At 56.7% G+C, this 15,835-nt stretch overlaps 1 protein-coding gene across 1 annotated transcript in view; it reads right to left on the reverse strand.

The window, feature by feature from the left end:
• RADIL (Rap associating with DIL domain) overlaps window positions 1-15,835 on the reverse strand; it is a 132,529-nt gene that overhangs the window by 12,152 nt on the left and 104,542 nt on the right. The window contains exons 9-12 of the mRNA XM_039226156.1: window positions 12,168-12,400; window positions 9,920-10,558; window positions 7,944-7,981; window positions 1,541-1,701 (exon numbers count right to left, since the gene is read on the reverse strand). Of these exons, the coding sequence (XP_039082087.1) occupies window positions 1,541-1,701; window positions 7,944-7,981; window positions 9,920-10,558; window positions 12,168-12,400 (1,071 nt within the window). The remainder of the gene's footprint in view (window positions 1-1,540; window positions 1,702-7,943; window positions 7,982-9,919; window positions 10,559-12,167; window positions 12,401-15,835) is intronic.

Raw genomic sequence — 15,835 nt, forward strand, 5'->3', positions numbered from 1 at the left:
CCCCGGCAGCCCCCCCGACCCACCGACCCCCTGCACAGAAGGACCATGTGCACTTAGAGACCAGCCAGAGGCCCAGGAGCTCGCTGCCACCACCACATCCAGGAGAGGGGCCCTTCTGCTCGGAGAAGCTGGGGCCCCAGAGGAAGACAAGCAGGCTCTGGAGAGAGAGGAATCTGGGTCCCTGGAGCACTGAGTTCGGGACGGCCCAGACTGTGGAGCAGAGAGACCGTCCTGGCTCTGGGGACACCCAGGGGTGGCTGTTTATGTCACATTCAGGGGGAATCGGCGGGTAAGCAGCTGCCTCAGGTTTGTGCAGAGAGAGAGTGGCCGCCCCCCCCTCCAGGAGGTCTAACTGGATATCTGGCGTGACGCCCACCCCCAGGGAACGAGGGCTGGAGGCGAGAGGCCAGCAGGCCCGAACGCCCACTGGGACACAGAAGGGCCGCAAGCTTCCCTCCACATGGCCCCAGAAGCCCAAGAATGTTCCTGATGTCCCCTTCACCATCAAGCAGGGATAAGAAAATACTAAGAAACCAAGACTAACCAAGAGAGACGCAGTCATGCCCACTGGCTCTGCCTTCCCACAGCCTCCACCTCCCAGCCAGGCCTCCTCCCTGCTCAGCATGGCCGGGCCCCAGCCTGGCACAGAATAGGACAGCCTGCGCCACACAGACCACGGTCCCCCGCCGTCATCTCCCAGTGGCCCCTCCCCCCGGGAAATCTAGCCCATCCACAAGGGGCTCAGCAGGACACAGTGCTGTCTGCTCTGGGCTCCTTCCCCAGGAAACCGTGGCCACCTCCCGGGACCCTTGGCCGAGCACACAGATGGCAGCCAGACCCCACCAGGAGCCTCGGTCAGGCCCAGGCCCACCCGGCCAGCTTCCTTCCCAACTCCGGGTATGGCCTCCAGAAGCCGGGCCACCAAACGCGCCTTCCCGGGATCCCCTGCAGCTCCTGCCCCACGACAGGGAGGCAGGGAGGGGAGCGACTGTTTGCCACAGAGCAAGGGGGTGTGGGGGAAAACCGTGAGACTGTGGTCCAGCCCCTGGGACTACCTTGCGACTCATTCCAGGACCCACTATGCACGCACACACACAGCCGCTGAGATCCTTCTTGGCCTCAGGGCCCGGCACGCACCACCTTCTTCATGAAGACCCCCAGATTGCTCCATCAGTCTGCTTTCAGCCCATCAAGCTGTGGCTCCCACATCCTAACGCAGGCACCCCAGGCAGCTGAGGCCCTGCAGCCAGCACATCACAGTCCTACGCACAGCCCCCAGCAGTTTTGCAACGTGTCTGCACTCCGAAATGGGCACACCCATAAGGGCCAGCCCAAGGCCAATGCACGGGCCTCCTCCCGCGGGGGTGCACAGGGGCTGGGGGGATAGCCTGCTGTGGACGCGAGGAGCCAGGTTAGCCCAACCGCCAGCGTCACCACCTCGCAGAGGGCCCCCAACACAAGGCCAGCTCTGCTCCAGTGGCTAGAGGCAAGGTGGCGGCGCTCAGCCCACCCCCAGCCTGTGGGCAGTGGCAGACGGTACCTGTGATATCCAGCTCCTCCTCCCAGGCCTGCATATAGAGCGGGCACTTCTGCTGGATGAAGTAGAGAAGCTCGACCGAGTTGGACATCCAGAAGAGAATGTGCTGCAGGTCCGGGACCAGGCCGGCCAGGGTGAAGCCGGCCAAGGAGACGGGCTCCTGGCTGCCGAGACAAGAGACTACGAGTTAGTCTGGGAGACTGCCACTCAGGGAGACAGAGCGTGCTGCATGTGAGCTCGTTCTGTCCCACGGGACACCACCCAGACCATCTGTGACCCATCGGCCCCCCAGCATCAGGCTGGGAAACGAGGTGCAGACAGATGTTATTCAACACGCGATGGCCAGAGGCACACCTAGAAGCCTCCAACCTTGCAGGGAGGACACCAGCGGCCACGGCCAGTGGTAAAGGACTCTCACCAACAAACTACTTTCACATCTTTTCTTTCGGGAGGAGATAACGAAGGCACTCAGCATGTTGAGCAGAATGTGTGCGAGTGTGTGCGCATGGGGAGACGGGGCCCAAGGCTGCAAGAACGAGCGGCATGAGTGTGTCATTCACGCACAAGAGACAGGAGGTGCAGCGTGTTAAGTTCACGTAACTAAAGAATAAACGAACGGTAACGCCTCTCTTGTGAGAGGCACACAGGCGAGATTAGCTAAGAACTACCTTGTTATACAGTCAGGTGATGTCTAAAGTCAGTGCATCAGGAGCAGCAATGAGAGCACATCATTTGAAGATTCAGAGGGAATTGTTAGAAACCAACACCACAACGGCCGTGGCTCATGCAGACCATGTCTGAGACCCAGCCGGGGTGGCCAGCACCCACTCCTCACACGGCCTCCTCTGCCAGGGCCATGCACGTGTCGCTGCGGCACTCAAAACAAAGCCACCAGGTGCCAGGGAAGGGGCTGGAAACTTCTTGTCCCTTTGATCCCCCTTACATGCCTGGGAGACGGCCAGCCTGGGGTAGAGGTGGCTCAGAGGAGCCCAGAGGCTCCTCGGGGCCACTCGCCCCCAGGGTCCAGGGGGCTCCCACCAAGCCCAGATCCATGGCGGCCCCCAGGATGCAGGCCCTCATGTCTAGGGTCACCTGCTGTGACAGAAAGGTCCCCGGTACCAGCCCAAACCACCGAAGCGAGGTCTGAGGGGTGGATGTGGAGAGGCTGCACTGAACTCTGGAAATTCCATTTCAGGTATTGACAAGGATCCCTCTGGGCATGACCTCTCATCTCGTCACACCTGGAAGCTGTCCTATGACGGCCTCTGAGGACACCCCAGAGGTGCCAGCAGCCAGGATGTCACGATCGGTGCTGCCACTGCCACACCTGCTGGACTCCTCTGAGCAGAGATCCGTTCACAAGGGAGTAACTCCTCCCAGCTGTGACTCAGGTTGGTCTAGGGGTGATCGGAGCAGGCCACCCCGCAGTCCCAGGGACCCCCAGGGGAGCCGTGAGGGCTCCAGCTCTTCAGTCCCACCCGGTGGGGTTGCTGCAGCCGGGGCAGCTTGGGGATGCCCTGCTGTTCGTGAGGGTCGTGTCTGGGGTCTGGGCAGCAAGGCTCACGGGCAAATCCACGGGGGCCATCTGGGTAGCAGATTTACAAGGCAGCGTTGTCCCCTGGGGCGGCCACCACGGGTTGAGGCAGTGGCCTTAGGCTCCCTTTCCCACGTTCCTCTCGTGCTTGCAGGGTTGTTGTTCTGACCTAACTTCACTTGTGTTCCCAACGGTGTGACCTCCCTGTGGGTCTCCTCGTTTTCACTGCTTGGGTCTCCAGCTGCCGCTATGCTAGCAGAGCTCCATGCACTGTTCTTCTGTGCCTGTGCTGTGCTCCGTGTGCTCATGGTCCATGCCTGTGGTCCCTGTCTGTGCTCCACGTGCTCTTCCTCCCTGTGTGCTCCTCGTCTTTGCTCCACTTGCTCTTCCTCCCCATCTGTGCTCCCTGTGCTCTTCCTCTGCACCTGTGCTCCCCGTCTGTGCTCCACGTGCTCTTCCTCTGCATCTGTGCTCCCCGAGCTCCTCCTCCACGTGCTTGTGCTCTGTGCCCATTCGCATGACACACGCATGCACACAGGTGTGAAGAGTTTGGGGTCATTAAAAAAGGATTAACCTGGCTCTTCAGAGCCTAATTCCATTCTGTTTTCAACATTTACTGCCCCTCTCAACTTCCCCTTGTCAGAACTCAAAGGGACAGACAGGCCTCTACTGAAAAACCACCACCAGCTACTGCCAGCTGGAGTTGGGGTGTCAAATCCCAGTGAGGTCACGCTGAAGCCACAGCACCTGCCAGCCGCAGGGCACACGCAGGGGGCACCAACATCGGGCAGAGGTCCGGCCCATCCCTTCAGGTGAGCACCAGTGGGAGCAAGTTCATGGATATGACTCCCAAGGCACAGGCAAGAAAAGCAAAAATAGACAAGTGGGCCTGCATCAAACTGAAAAGCTTCTGCACAGCTTTTCACAGTGAAAAAGCAACATACAGAGTGAGAGAGGTTTGTAAACCATCCGGTAGTGGGTAATTTCCAGAATACATAAGGAAATCCTGTAAAGTCAAAGGCACAAAAACTAATGACCCAGTTCAAGAGAAGACTTGGCTTCAACAGACACATCTCCAAAGAAGACATCCAGATGGCAATAGGCACGTGAAAAGGTGCTCGACATTGCTCACCGTCAGGTGAATGCAAACCAAAACCCCGCTGGGCCGTCACCTCACACCTATTGGAATGGCCATCATCACAAACAGGTAACAGGTGTCGGGGAGGGTGTGGAGAAAGTGGAAGCCCCGTGCACTGCTGGTGGGAATGCAGAATGGGAACAGCGCAGCCACTGTGGAAAACAGTGTGGAGGCTCCCCCAAAATATTAAAGAGAAAACTGTCTTATAATCCAGCAATTCCACCTCCGGGTATTTACCCAAAAGAACTGAAATCAGTATCTCCAAGAGATATTCACACCTCAATGATCCCTGCAGCACTAGGCACGAGAAGGAAGATGTGGAGTTGCACTAAATGCCTATCGATGGAGGAAGGGATAAAGAACACCTGTATGTAATGCAATGAAATGCTAGTCAGCCTTTAAAAAAAAAATCAGGGAGGGACTCCTGGGTGGCTTAGTCGGTTAAGCGTCCAACTTTCGCTTAGGTCATGATCTCGTGGTTCGTGGGTTCGAGCCCCGCATCGGGCTCTGTGCTGACTGCCAGCTCAGAGCCTGGAGCCTATTTCAGAGTCTGTGACTCCCTCTCTCTCTGACCCTCCCCTGCTCACGCTGTCTCTCTCTCTCCTAGAAATAATAATTAAACATTAAAAAAAATTAAAAAAAAAAAGCTTTATAAAAAAAAAATCAAGGAAATCCTGCAATAATGTGACAGCGTGGACGAACCTTGGAGATGTTATGCTAAGTGAAGTAAGCCCATCACAAAAGGAAAAATACCGCGTGATGTCGCTCAGATGAGATTTCTAAACAGTCCAACTCCTAGTCTGGGAGGGCAGAGTGGCGGCTGCCAGGGCTGGGATGGGAAAGGGGAGACCAGAAATGGCTGACATCCACCTCACAGTTGAAGAGGGTAGTGCTCACGTCAAGTGTTCTTACCACAATAAAGTAAAATCAAACCGAATCAAATCAATCACTGCTCTAATTTTTTTAAGTAGGCTCCATGCCCAACGTGGAGCTTGAATTCACAAGCTTGGGATCAAGAGTCACACGCTCCACCTAACTGAGCCAGACAGGCACCCAAGATATGATTTTTTTTAATCTATATGGGAAGCATATAGAAGGGAAATTAATACTTGAAAACAAAATCAAAAGCATTTTTGCTAATATAAAAAAATTTAAGAAATTCAAGAAATGTTCCAAATAATTCATGAATCAAAGAAAAAGTTAAAATAGAAATTATGCAGGAATAAGGAAATAATAAAGACTTCAATGGAATAGAAATCAAAGAAAAAGTAAGCAGAAACGACACAACTGGCCCTTTTAAACAGACGACAGACAAATCCCTGGGAAGATAAATCAGGAAGGGAAGGGGGGAGACAAAGCCAACGGAAATTCCGGGGTATTACTACAAACACACGAGAGATGACAAGTCCAAAGAAAACAGAAGGAACAATTTTATTCCAATAACTCTGAAAACCAAAGTAAAAATTACCGAAATCAATGTAAACAGAACTAGAAAACTAGACAGACCGATAATCACCAAAGAAATGGTATCAGCAAAACCGGGCCATCCAGATGCTTCTATAGGGAAGTACTTTTTACTTCCAGCAAACTGTAGGGCCGAGTCCACATCTCAGACAAACTGATGCAGGGAACTGAAAACACACAGGGCTGCCCAGTGCAGTCTCTGCAAACCTTGTTATTAAAGCCAGACAAGGGCAACGGGAAAAAAAAAAAATCATAGATCAATGTGACCTATAAATTCAGATGGGAAAATCCTAAAGTGTCAGCAAACTGTACCTCACTACCCTAAAAAATCAGTAATCACAAAGGCTGTAATCCCAGGGATTCAGTTGGGATTCAGAAAACTTGCTAACGCAGCCCCCACATCCAGGCATTCCCAGAATAAAGGGTGTGATGATCACAGGTGCAGCAAAGTGTATAGTCCAAGTCCACAGTTGCTCAGGATGTAAACAGAAGCACATCACACGATGGTCTGACACCCGTGGGGCAAAATGTTAATAAGGTGAAGTTCAGGTATGTAGTCTTGGGTGATTAATATAGTCTGCGCTTTTCTGTATTTTGGAAGTGATTCATAATTTTTTTAAAAATGAGGGGGAAGGAGCAATCCCTGGGATGGACACAGGCGGTGTTAGGCCCTAACAACACAAGTTCTGGAACACGAAATGGGCATGAGCTGCTGCGGGGAAGGCCTTGGTTCCCCAGTGAGCTGGGTACCCAGCAGATAGGTACTGATGTGAAACAAGACACTTAGGGGGGAAAGGGCTGCATGAGCCCCTAAAACCTCAGCTCCATCATCTCCATACCCCACCCCTGCCCTGGAAGCCTGGCTGTCCTGGAGCAAAGCTAGGGCTGGGGGTGTGGCCGCCCCACCTGTCACCGGGCCCCCAACGCCAGCCCCTCACACGGGAACCCCACGCAATGCAGGCCCACCTAGTGCACCCAGGCCTGTGACATCAGCTCCAGCGCAGGCCCGCCAGCCACCACCCTGATGCTGGGGCTCCCCTGTGGGGCCTGGCCCATACTGAGCGCTGCCCTGGTGAGCTGGGCAGCAGAGCTGGGCCTCCCTGGGCAGCCTCACACCTCAGGCACATCACTCATCAGCAGATGCTTCCGCGGACATTGCTCTGGCTTCCTGATGTCAACAGGAGCCAGAGAGCACACCTGCAAGCAGCAGGAATCCTGTACTCAACTTCTGGCCTGGGTGGGACAGCTGGGCCACTCCAAACCTACTCAGCTTCTGACCCAGACTTCCTCCCTCCCTTCGAGAGGGGGTGGTGCAATTGCTCCTTTCCCTTTCCAGGACCACAGAGAATACCTAGGCACGCATGGACCGCAGCCACCTGCTTCACAAATGGACCGTCTTTAGAGCAGAGGCATCAACAAGAACGGAGCAAACCATGGAGCAAGGTGTGACTTCAGGTCCTATGTGCCCTTCCCTGACGGTGGGCAGTGACTACCCCCCTCAGCGTGGCTCTCTGGGGTGTGACCGCACATGTCGTTCCTTAACCAGATGGCTTCGCCATGGACTGACATGTGTGTGCGCAGTCACGGGGTGGGTGCTCTCCTGGGAGCTCTGTCTGCTCCACATTGTTTTCAGATTCCAACACACGGATGGAGCGCTGGTGCGTCCACTTTCACCGTTGCCGAGCATCCACTGTACAAATACACGGCCCGTGCAGACTTTGTCACTTACAAACAAGGCCTTGGGAGCACGTCTCCTGCCTTCCGTGTGAAGGCACTTCCGTGTGGCACCGCTCGGAAGCGGGACTGTTGGGTCCCATCATATGCACGCCATTACGTTAGTGCCAAATAGCTTCCAGAGTCACAGCAGTGCTGTGTGCACATAAACAGTGCTTCCTAGGAAAACAGATGTGGGACAACAGAAACGGGCCGCCTCATCTCAAAGTCGGGAGTTTTGAATTTTTCTGAAGAGGCAGGTTCGCTTTAGCATAGTCACCAGGGGAAGTGAAGGCAGGACAAGGCTGCAGGGAGGGCCTCGACCCCGGTCTTACAGGTGCTCTGGAGAGATGGCCCCCCAACACAGCACTTCCCGGGGTGGTGAGCACAGAAACAGCCACTCTGAGACAGAAGGACAGGTGGCAGCAGCACATGCTGACCCCAGAGATGTCAGGGGCCCTGGGGGTCCCCCCCAGGTCCTGGCTCCACAGGGAAGTGCAAGTCTGCTGGGGAACTAGCTCTCTCAGGGACAGGGGCAATGACTGGGCCATACTTACAGGTGTGCCTGCTTCTCCGCTAGTTCTTTGGTTTTCTCCTGCAAACAGAGACAAAAAAGCAAACATGAGAAAAGACAGGATACCACAGGATGTGTTCGAATGAGAACACCATTAAATGCACAGAACGCCGACCGCATTAAAAACACAACACTGCTGTTGCCGTACATCCTGTACCGTGCGGACTGTTTACCCGAAGCTATGTTGGAAAGGATACTTTTCCATTTGATGTGACATCTTTCCATTCCCTTACTGAAAATGATCTGCATGCTTCCTGCAGCAGAAATAATTTATGGCTATCTAGCTGACCCTTTAAGAAAGAGTAAGGCAGGTCAGACATTTTACAAATGCCAGAATGAAGATTCTACACACACTCACACTGTTAAGCTTAATACATACGCTTCTCACCATCGGCCGTGGTGATAAGCGAATGGATGTGTGCCAGGGTATTTATGGATACACTGAAGCATCCCAACAGGGACGCCATTTAGCCAACATATTCTGTCACTTTTAATCGAGAAGTTATTCTTGCTTTAGTGGCAAACCACCATCTGACCGAGCAGGGCCCCACTTATACCAAGATGTGCTTACTAGCCTCCAGGGGGGAGGGGACAGAGAGCACATGGTGCCCGAGAGACAATGAACAATGAAACCCAGGGCTCCCTCTGAACCAGGGCTGAGGTGCATGGACACAGCGGGGGAAACACGTAGGGTGTAGCCTGGATTCAGACTCCTTTGTGAGCTGCAGACCTTGAATAAGGCAGTTTGCCACCAGCCTTGGCCTCCATGCCTGTCTGGGGGTAGGGAGGGGCGCGGTGGGGGGAGCAAGGCTAATCCCGGGCGCACCATGGACAGCCACGGGTGGCACTCAGGCCCAGGCTGGAAGACGGTTCTCCACCTGCCTCTATGCTCCATCATGAGCCAAGTTATACTCTCCTTGCTTTGGTTTCCTCTGTGGGGCACGGCTCCTGGGTAATAGGAAGTGTCTGGCCCAGAGCAGACTTAGGACCGGACAGCAATCTGTGTAGAAACTCACAGCCCCTAAGCCTCAGGTCCCTGGTCACCACAGGCCCTGGCACACTCAAGCTTCAGTACTGCACGGACTGTGACCGCACAGAGGGAAGTGACCACACCGGGGCCATACCAACATCAATGCACGCGGGAACCATGGGAGGCAGGCTCAGAGAGCCACAACACACACGAATTACGTGTACAAACCCCAGGATGCGATGGCCCTTGTTGGCTTTTCCTTTCAAAAGGTTTCAAATATTTTAAACGTGGATTTTAATTGGAGGAATCTACCCAGTTTCTACACAGCCAGGGTGAGCCTGGCCAACAAGAACGGCATCTCTGGAAGCCTACCAGCCAGGCTTTGGGTCCTGGAGGGGCAGGAGGTGGCGAGGGGCCCCAAGTGCTAGACCTAGGCTGCCCGCAGCAGCGCTGGCCCTGGGCCTGCAGCAACTCCTGGCAGGGCCCGGGGCCGTCTCTGTGAGGGCACCAGAGCCACCGGCGTGCAGCAGGCAGAGCCTAGGGATGCAAATGAGCCTCCCACAGGGCACAGGCTGGTCCACAGCCAGTTCTGCCCAAAGGTGGGGTGCTGTGGTCTCGAGACCCTGAGGGAGGCACGCCTTTCAATGTCCCAGCGTCGACCCGCCCTGGGCCCCTACCGCCGAGCTGATGCCGGCTCCACAGCACAGTGGTGGCCAAGCCCCAAACGGTCCAGGCAGACAGCACAGGGCACTCGGGCCAAATGGGTATCTGAGGCTTGGGGGTTCAGGTTGTGGCTGGGTCTTGGGGAGGTCTTGGGGACCAGAGTGCACAATGCCACAGCTGACCCCCCAAAGACAAAGTGCCACAGCAGATACTCCCGGCTCCCTGGGTGTGGACGGGCAGACCAGTGACATCCTCTGGGCACCCACATCCCGCACCCAGCTCAGCCCCCAGGCCCCACCCAGAGCCACTGGCACCCCAGAACTGACCCAGACGGTCTCTCGGATCACTGTGGCTATCTTGAGCAGGAGCTGCCCGAATGAGCCGGGCTCCAGGCGGGTGGCCACATGCTGGATGCACAGGCAGAGGAGGAAGGCGGGGGCCAGCTTGTGGTCGTCACCGCCGGGCTCGATCAGTGTCATGATCCTCTGCAGCAGCGCGTCCTCCACCTCGGGCTCAAACTCCAGGTGCAGTGGCCTTGGTCGGGGCAGGGCGGCGTGCGTGGAGCCAGAGCGGGGGGCACCCCGAGCCCGGAGCGCTGCGCCGCACGTCCTGCAGCTCCGCGGCACCGCCCGCAGGCGGGCCAGGGCCTGGGCAGGCAGGGGCTGGGCCTGCGCCGGGTCCTTGAACAGCAGCAGGTAGTAGAGGCCGAGGGAGAGCAGGTCCCCGTGGCGCAGCACCACGGCCCGGCCCCCCACCTCCGAGAAGTTGACGGAAACAGGTGCGCCGGCAACGGGCTCCAGGACCAGCTTGCTCTCTGCCTGCTCCGGGCCTGGAGGCCGGTGCCTGCGGATGGTGCAGTGCAAGGGCAGGATGTCTGGGGCCGAGAGGCTGACACTGGGCTTGCTGGAAGGGGTCCTCTGGCCCACCGTGTGCTGCTCCCGGTTAAGCAGGTACACCAGGCTGTCCTGAAATGCAGACACGAGATCTCAGGGGTGGGACACCCTCGGGCAAGTCAACGAGAAGACCTGAAAAGGTGATCTGGCTCCCCGTTACCTAAGCCCTGGGGCCAGGACTGCCATCCTGAGCCACCCCTGCCCTGGAGCCCTTCCCACCCTGCTGCTTGCCCCATGCCTGCCCTGCACTGGGCACCCATGGTCCCCGGGGGAGGAGGGCTTCCCAGAGGAGCCTCCGCGGCACACTGGACACCCAGGGTTGACTCCAGCTATACGATGCCAGAGGCCAGACAGGGGCTGGGCTGGGCACACACACTGGTTTCCAGGCACATGCCACCAGGCCCCGGGGTGACCCATGCCAAGCTGTGCACAAGCACCCTCCTCTGGGGCTCCGGCTTAGCAAGGGCCGACGACGCCTCAGGAGATAAAACAGGGATAGCCTCCCCCACAAACCCAATGCAATGCAACGAAACCATAAGAAAAACTCCCCAAGAAAAAACTCGAGTCTGTTTCCCGAGCACTGCATCTTACAGGACGCCAACCTAAGGAGTGAGTCGGCGCCTGGAGGGACTCGTGAGAGCTGGCCCTTGCCAGTCTGCACCACCACAGGCCCCCGACGCTGGCCTGAATGTAAGCGGTGACCACCAGGCAAGCCCTCAACTTAACTTCCCCCCATTTACAGGCTAAAAATCACAGCCGGGGTAGACACTTGACAGGCAGTGTATGGAAAAGTGGGACCCGAAGTATGCGGGTGCCAAGAAAACCCTCACCTACAAGGTTAGCCACCACCCTTTCCCTACCAAAGTTTCTCAAGGAAACTCTGCCTGACCTCTTGGTGCAGAGTCTCCACCCCGGAATGGCCTCGCCTGGACCCTCATCCAGCCTCTTGTCAATTCCTATCACTCAGACAACGCAAGGCCCAGTTTGGTGGACTAAGACCTGAGCGCCACCAGCCCCACCGTCGCACAGCAGGCCTGGAGGATGGAGCCGGGGGGTGGGGGGAAGAGGGGTGGAGGGGTCTCAGCACATCAGCACTAACAAGAGAACAGGGAAGGAAAAGCTGAGGTGACACAGAAGCTTCCAAGGGCCACACCCCTCTGGCCAAGGGCTCCGGCAGAAGTGGTGGGAAATGCTGGAGGGTGGGGGGCAGAGGAGGCTCCCTGCTGTACACTTGAGGCTGTGCACCACGGGAGCTGCCGGCCAAGCATCCACCATCGTCTGGACAAGTGGGCAGACCTGTGTCCGGGACCCCAAAGCCAGGGCAGGTCATGGCCCGAGATGCCATCTGGAAGGTGGCAGACATTTCTCTGAAAAGGAGCCCAGTACCGGGTGAGCCCTCTCCCCTGCTGCATCCTCCTGGAGCCTGGACATAGAATGCTCCGGAAACAAAGCACAGGGGAAGCCCACACTTCTTCCAGAAACTAGGATGGGCCCGCGTGGTGGTCCCCACCACCCCATTTCTCCAGCCTCCTCATCCCCAGAGCGACTGTAGCCACAGGAGTGCACAGCTGACAAGGCTAACGGCCAGCGGAGGCCATCTGCGGTAAGGAACCCAGCAGGCGCTCCTGGTCAGCAGGCTGGGGCGGCCAGGCTGGTGGGGGGGGTGGGGAGCGGCGCTCACATGCTGCTGGCTGTAGCCCTGCAGAAGCAGCAGGTGGGGCGACTCATACAAGGAGTAGCGCATGGTGTCCAGGCCACCGTCCTCGGGGCCCTGAGCGGTGGCCGAGCTCAGGCTGGTCTCGCTGACAGTGCGGCGCAGCCGGGATGTGGGGGGGCTCTGGGCAGTGCCCGACGCCAGGGCTGGGGTTCCCTTGGCACGGCTCCGCTGCAGCCTCCGGGCTTGGGCGTTTATCCCTGAAAACAGAAGCAACAGCGGGGTGAACAGTCCGAGCCTAATTGAGGCCTCCCCTCCGGGCCCACTCCCAACACTGGTCAGCTGCTGCTCTGTCAACAGACGTGGGGGAGGCCACAAGGCCCCATCCCCGTGAGGCCAGGCACCTGAGGCTCCCCCCCGAGAGGGGAGGGTCCATGTGCAGAGACGCCCACAGGAGCCCAACAACCCACCCCAGCTAGCCGCACGGCGGCCATCCCCTTGGGACGCCAAACCGGCTGCATCGACTTCTCCTGGGCCACCAAGGGGCTACTGTATGTCACTGCACTGTCCCCAAAGCCCTGCCAGCCCACCTGTGTGTCTGCACATGCATGTTCCCGTGGGTACATGAGTATGTGGGGGGGGGGGTATACGTACATTAGTGCATGCTGTGATTAGATGCAACAAGAAATATTCACAGCCCCCTACCCCAGTTTACAAGGGGGAAGCTATTTGCCCCCGACCCCCAGTCCCCGTAGCCAGCTAGTCTCTGTCTAGGATGGCACAGCTGCTCCCTCCCAAGGCTACCTACTCCCCGACACAGCCAGGTCAGAAAGAACAGACACGCACACACACGCATGCAAACACACACACACTGGTGCACATACCCCCCCTTGAAACACACAGGAAGCGCTCTGTTCACCTAAGGCTGCAAGACAGCCAAGAAGCCAGATGGAGCCTAGGAGGCCGTTGAGCAGAGCTGACCCCCACACTTTCCCTCTGAGCCCTCTGCCCACTGCCCTCCCCACAGCCTCCATGCGCCCCATCTGCAGCCTCCCTTGCTACAACCATTCCATGGGGACCAGAGGCCAGGACGTGAGGCAGGCGGGCTGGAGCGTGGGCGCTGTCTTACCGGAGACCTAGCCCTCCCGGAGGAAGCCTGCTTCTCTGCAGCCAGCAGGAGGCTGCGTCTGCGGGAGGCCAGGCTGGCCGCTGAGCCGGAGCCGCAATGTGAGGCTGCCCGCCCAGCGCCCGCTGCTCCTGCTCCCCAGTGCCTGCTGCAGAGCGGGCCAGCCACTGGCAGGCAACAGCAGTCCAGAGGGGGGAGGGGGAGCGGGAGGAGGGGGAGCGGGGGGAGGAGGAGCGGGGGGAGGGGAGCACCTGGTCGGGACAGGCAGGGATGGGGGGCAGGCAAGAGGAGGCAGCAAGGGCAGAGGGGAAGGGAGGAGCAGGTGGGAGGGGCAGGAGTGGGGGCGGGGGAGAAGTAGGGGGACGAAGGGGGGAAGGCAGGGGCTGGCACGGGGGGCAGGGCAGGGCTGGAGGGCGCAGGTGGAAGCCTCCCCCAACCTGCCCTGCCCCACTTTCTCCTCTGAGAAGGATGGACCCCAGGGCTGTGCACCCCAGGGCACTTGCACCACCACAGGGCCATACCCAGAAGATGAAACATTTAAAAATGAATCTAAAGTGATGTCCTAGCCCCCAAGCTTTTCCTCCATCAAGGATGGGGCTATTGCATGAGATTCACCTCATAACACCTTCCAGAAGTCCAGAGCCCGAGAAGGTGGCCCTTTTCTCTTAGAGTCCCAGGGGCTCCAAGTGCCCCTCCCCAGATGAGGCCTGAGAGACCCAGGCCAGTGTCCCCTAGGCTGCAGCCCCACAGGGGAGGTGGCACCTACACCCCCCAGTGGCTGTCCCTCCCAGGGCCCAAAGCCGGTTTTCACCTCCTGCACAGACCCTCCTGGGGGGTTTCAAATACCGCAGCGTGGTCTGGCCTCCAGGTCTCTGGCCCCCAGGGTCCTGGGGCTGCCACATGAGTGCAGAAGGGGAAGGGCTGAGGAGCACTGGCTTGGACGCCCTCAGGGGTGAAGCGCCCACAGGTGGGAGGACCCTCGCGCATGCGTAGACACGACCCTGACACGACCCCACACACACTGTGCTCCCAGCATGGCCAGGAGGACCCTTGCACATGCGTGGATATCTGTGCAAGGATGGCCACTGGACAGGCCACATGACCTCTGTGGGAGCTACGTGTTCACAGGATGAAGGTGCCACAGGAGAAAGGTGTGGGCCAAGAACACACCCAGAAGCAGGTGGAAAAGCACACTGGAGCATAACACATAAGGTACAAAGCTGTTTCTTCACACACTTACGCAACACATAAAACATCACTGCAGGGGCGTCCGGGCGACTAGGTCGGTTGAGCAGCCAACTTTGGCTCAGGTCATGATCTTGCAGTTCGTAAGACTGAGCCCCACAACCAGCTCTGTGCTGACAGCCTGGAGCCTGCTTGGGATTCTCCATCTTTCTCTCTCTGCTCCCCCTACTTACTCTCTCTCAAAATAAACTTTTTTTAAAAAGCGGGGTGGGGGGTGGCACTGGGGTGGCTCAGTCGGTTAAGCATCCAACTTCAGCTCAGGTCATCATCTCACAGTGTGGGAGTTGGAGCCCTGAGTCAGGCGCTGTGCTGAAAGTTCAGAGCCTGGAGCCTGCTTCAGATTCTGTGTCTCCCTCTCTCTGACCCTCCCCTGCTCACACACACTCTCTCTCTCTCTCTCTCTCTCTCAAAAATAAATGAACATTAAAAAATTTTTTTCAAAGTATTTCTTTAAAAAAAAAAAAAAAAAACAAAACTGGGGTACCTGGGTGGCTCTACCGGTTAAGCGTCCAACTTCGGCTCAGGTCATGATCTCACAGTTTGTGGGTTTGAGCCCCACGTCGGGCTCTGTGCTGACACCTCAGAGACTGGAGCCTATCTTCGGATTCTGTGTCTCCCTCTCTCTCTGCCCCTCCCCTGCTCACACTGTCTCTCTCTCAAAAATAAACATTAAAAAAAAAAAAAAAAGGCATACAGCCAATTCAAGCAATGGCTGTCTTGGAGGTGGGGAGGCACGGAGCCCGGGGCAGGGGTGGGGGGGTGTAATGTACTACAGCTGGCAGAGCCTAGGCAATAGCCCAGGATGCGTTTCTATATATAACTTTGTATACATACAGTGTTTTACTTTTATTTAAGAAAACTCTAAGTCAATATGAATAAAAAAATTTATGCCAATTCTGAGAGGAAGGTACCCAGGGGTCAGTTACATCATTCTTTATACTTTTAAAATCACCAACACCCTTGGGAGAATTGGACAGCAACATGCAGAAGAATGAAACTAGATCATTTTCTCACACCATGCACAAAAATAAACTCAAAATGGATAAAGGACCTGAACGCGAGATAGGAAACTATCAACACCCTAGAGGAGAAAGCAGGAAACAACCTCCTTGACCTCCACCGCAGCAACCTCTTACTTGACACATCCCCAAAAGCAAGGGAATCAAGAGCAAAAATAAACTGTTGGGACCTCATCAAGATTAAAAGCTTCTGCACAGCAAAGGAAACAACCCAGAAAATTAATAGGCAACCAACGGAATGGGAAAAGATAGTTGCAAATGACATATCAGATAAAGGGTTAATATCCAGAATCTATAAGGAACTC

The sequence above is a fragment of the Hyaena hyaena genome, unplaced genomic scaffold (genome assembly GCF_003009895.1).
Source record: "Hyaena hyaena isolate Hyena2069 unplaced genomic scaffold, ASM300989v1 scaffold_20, whole genome shotgun sequence".
Classification (NCBI taxonomy): domain Eukaryota; kingdom Metazoa; phylum Chordata; class Mammalia; order Carnivora; family Hyaenidae; genus Hyaena; species Hyaena hyaena.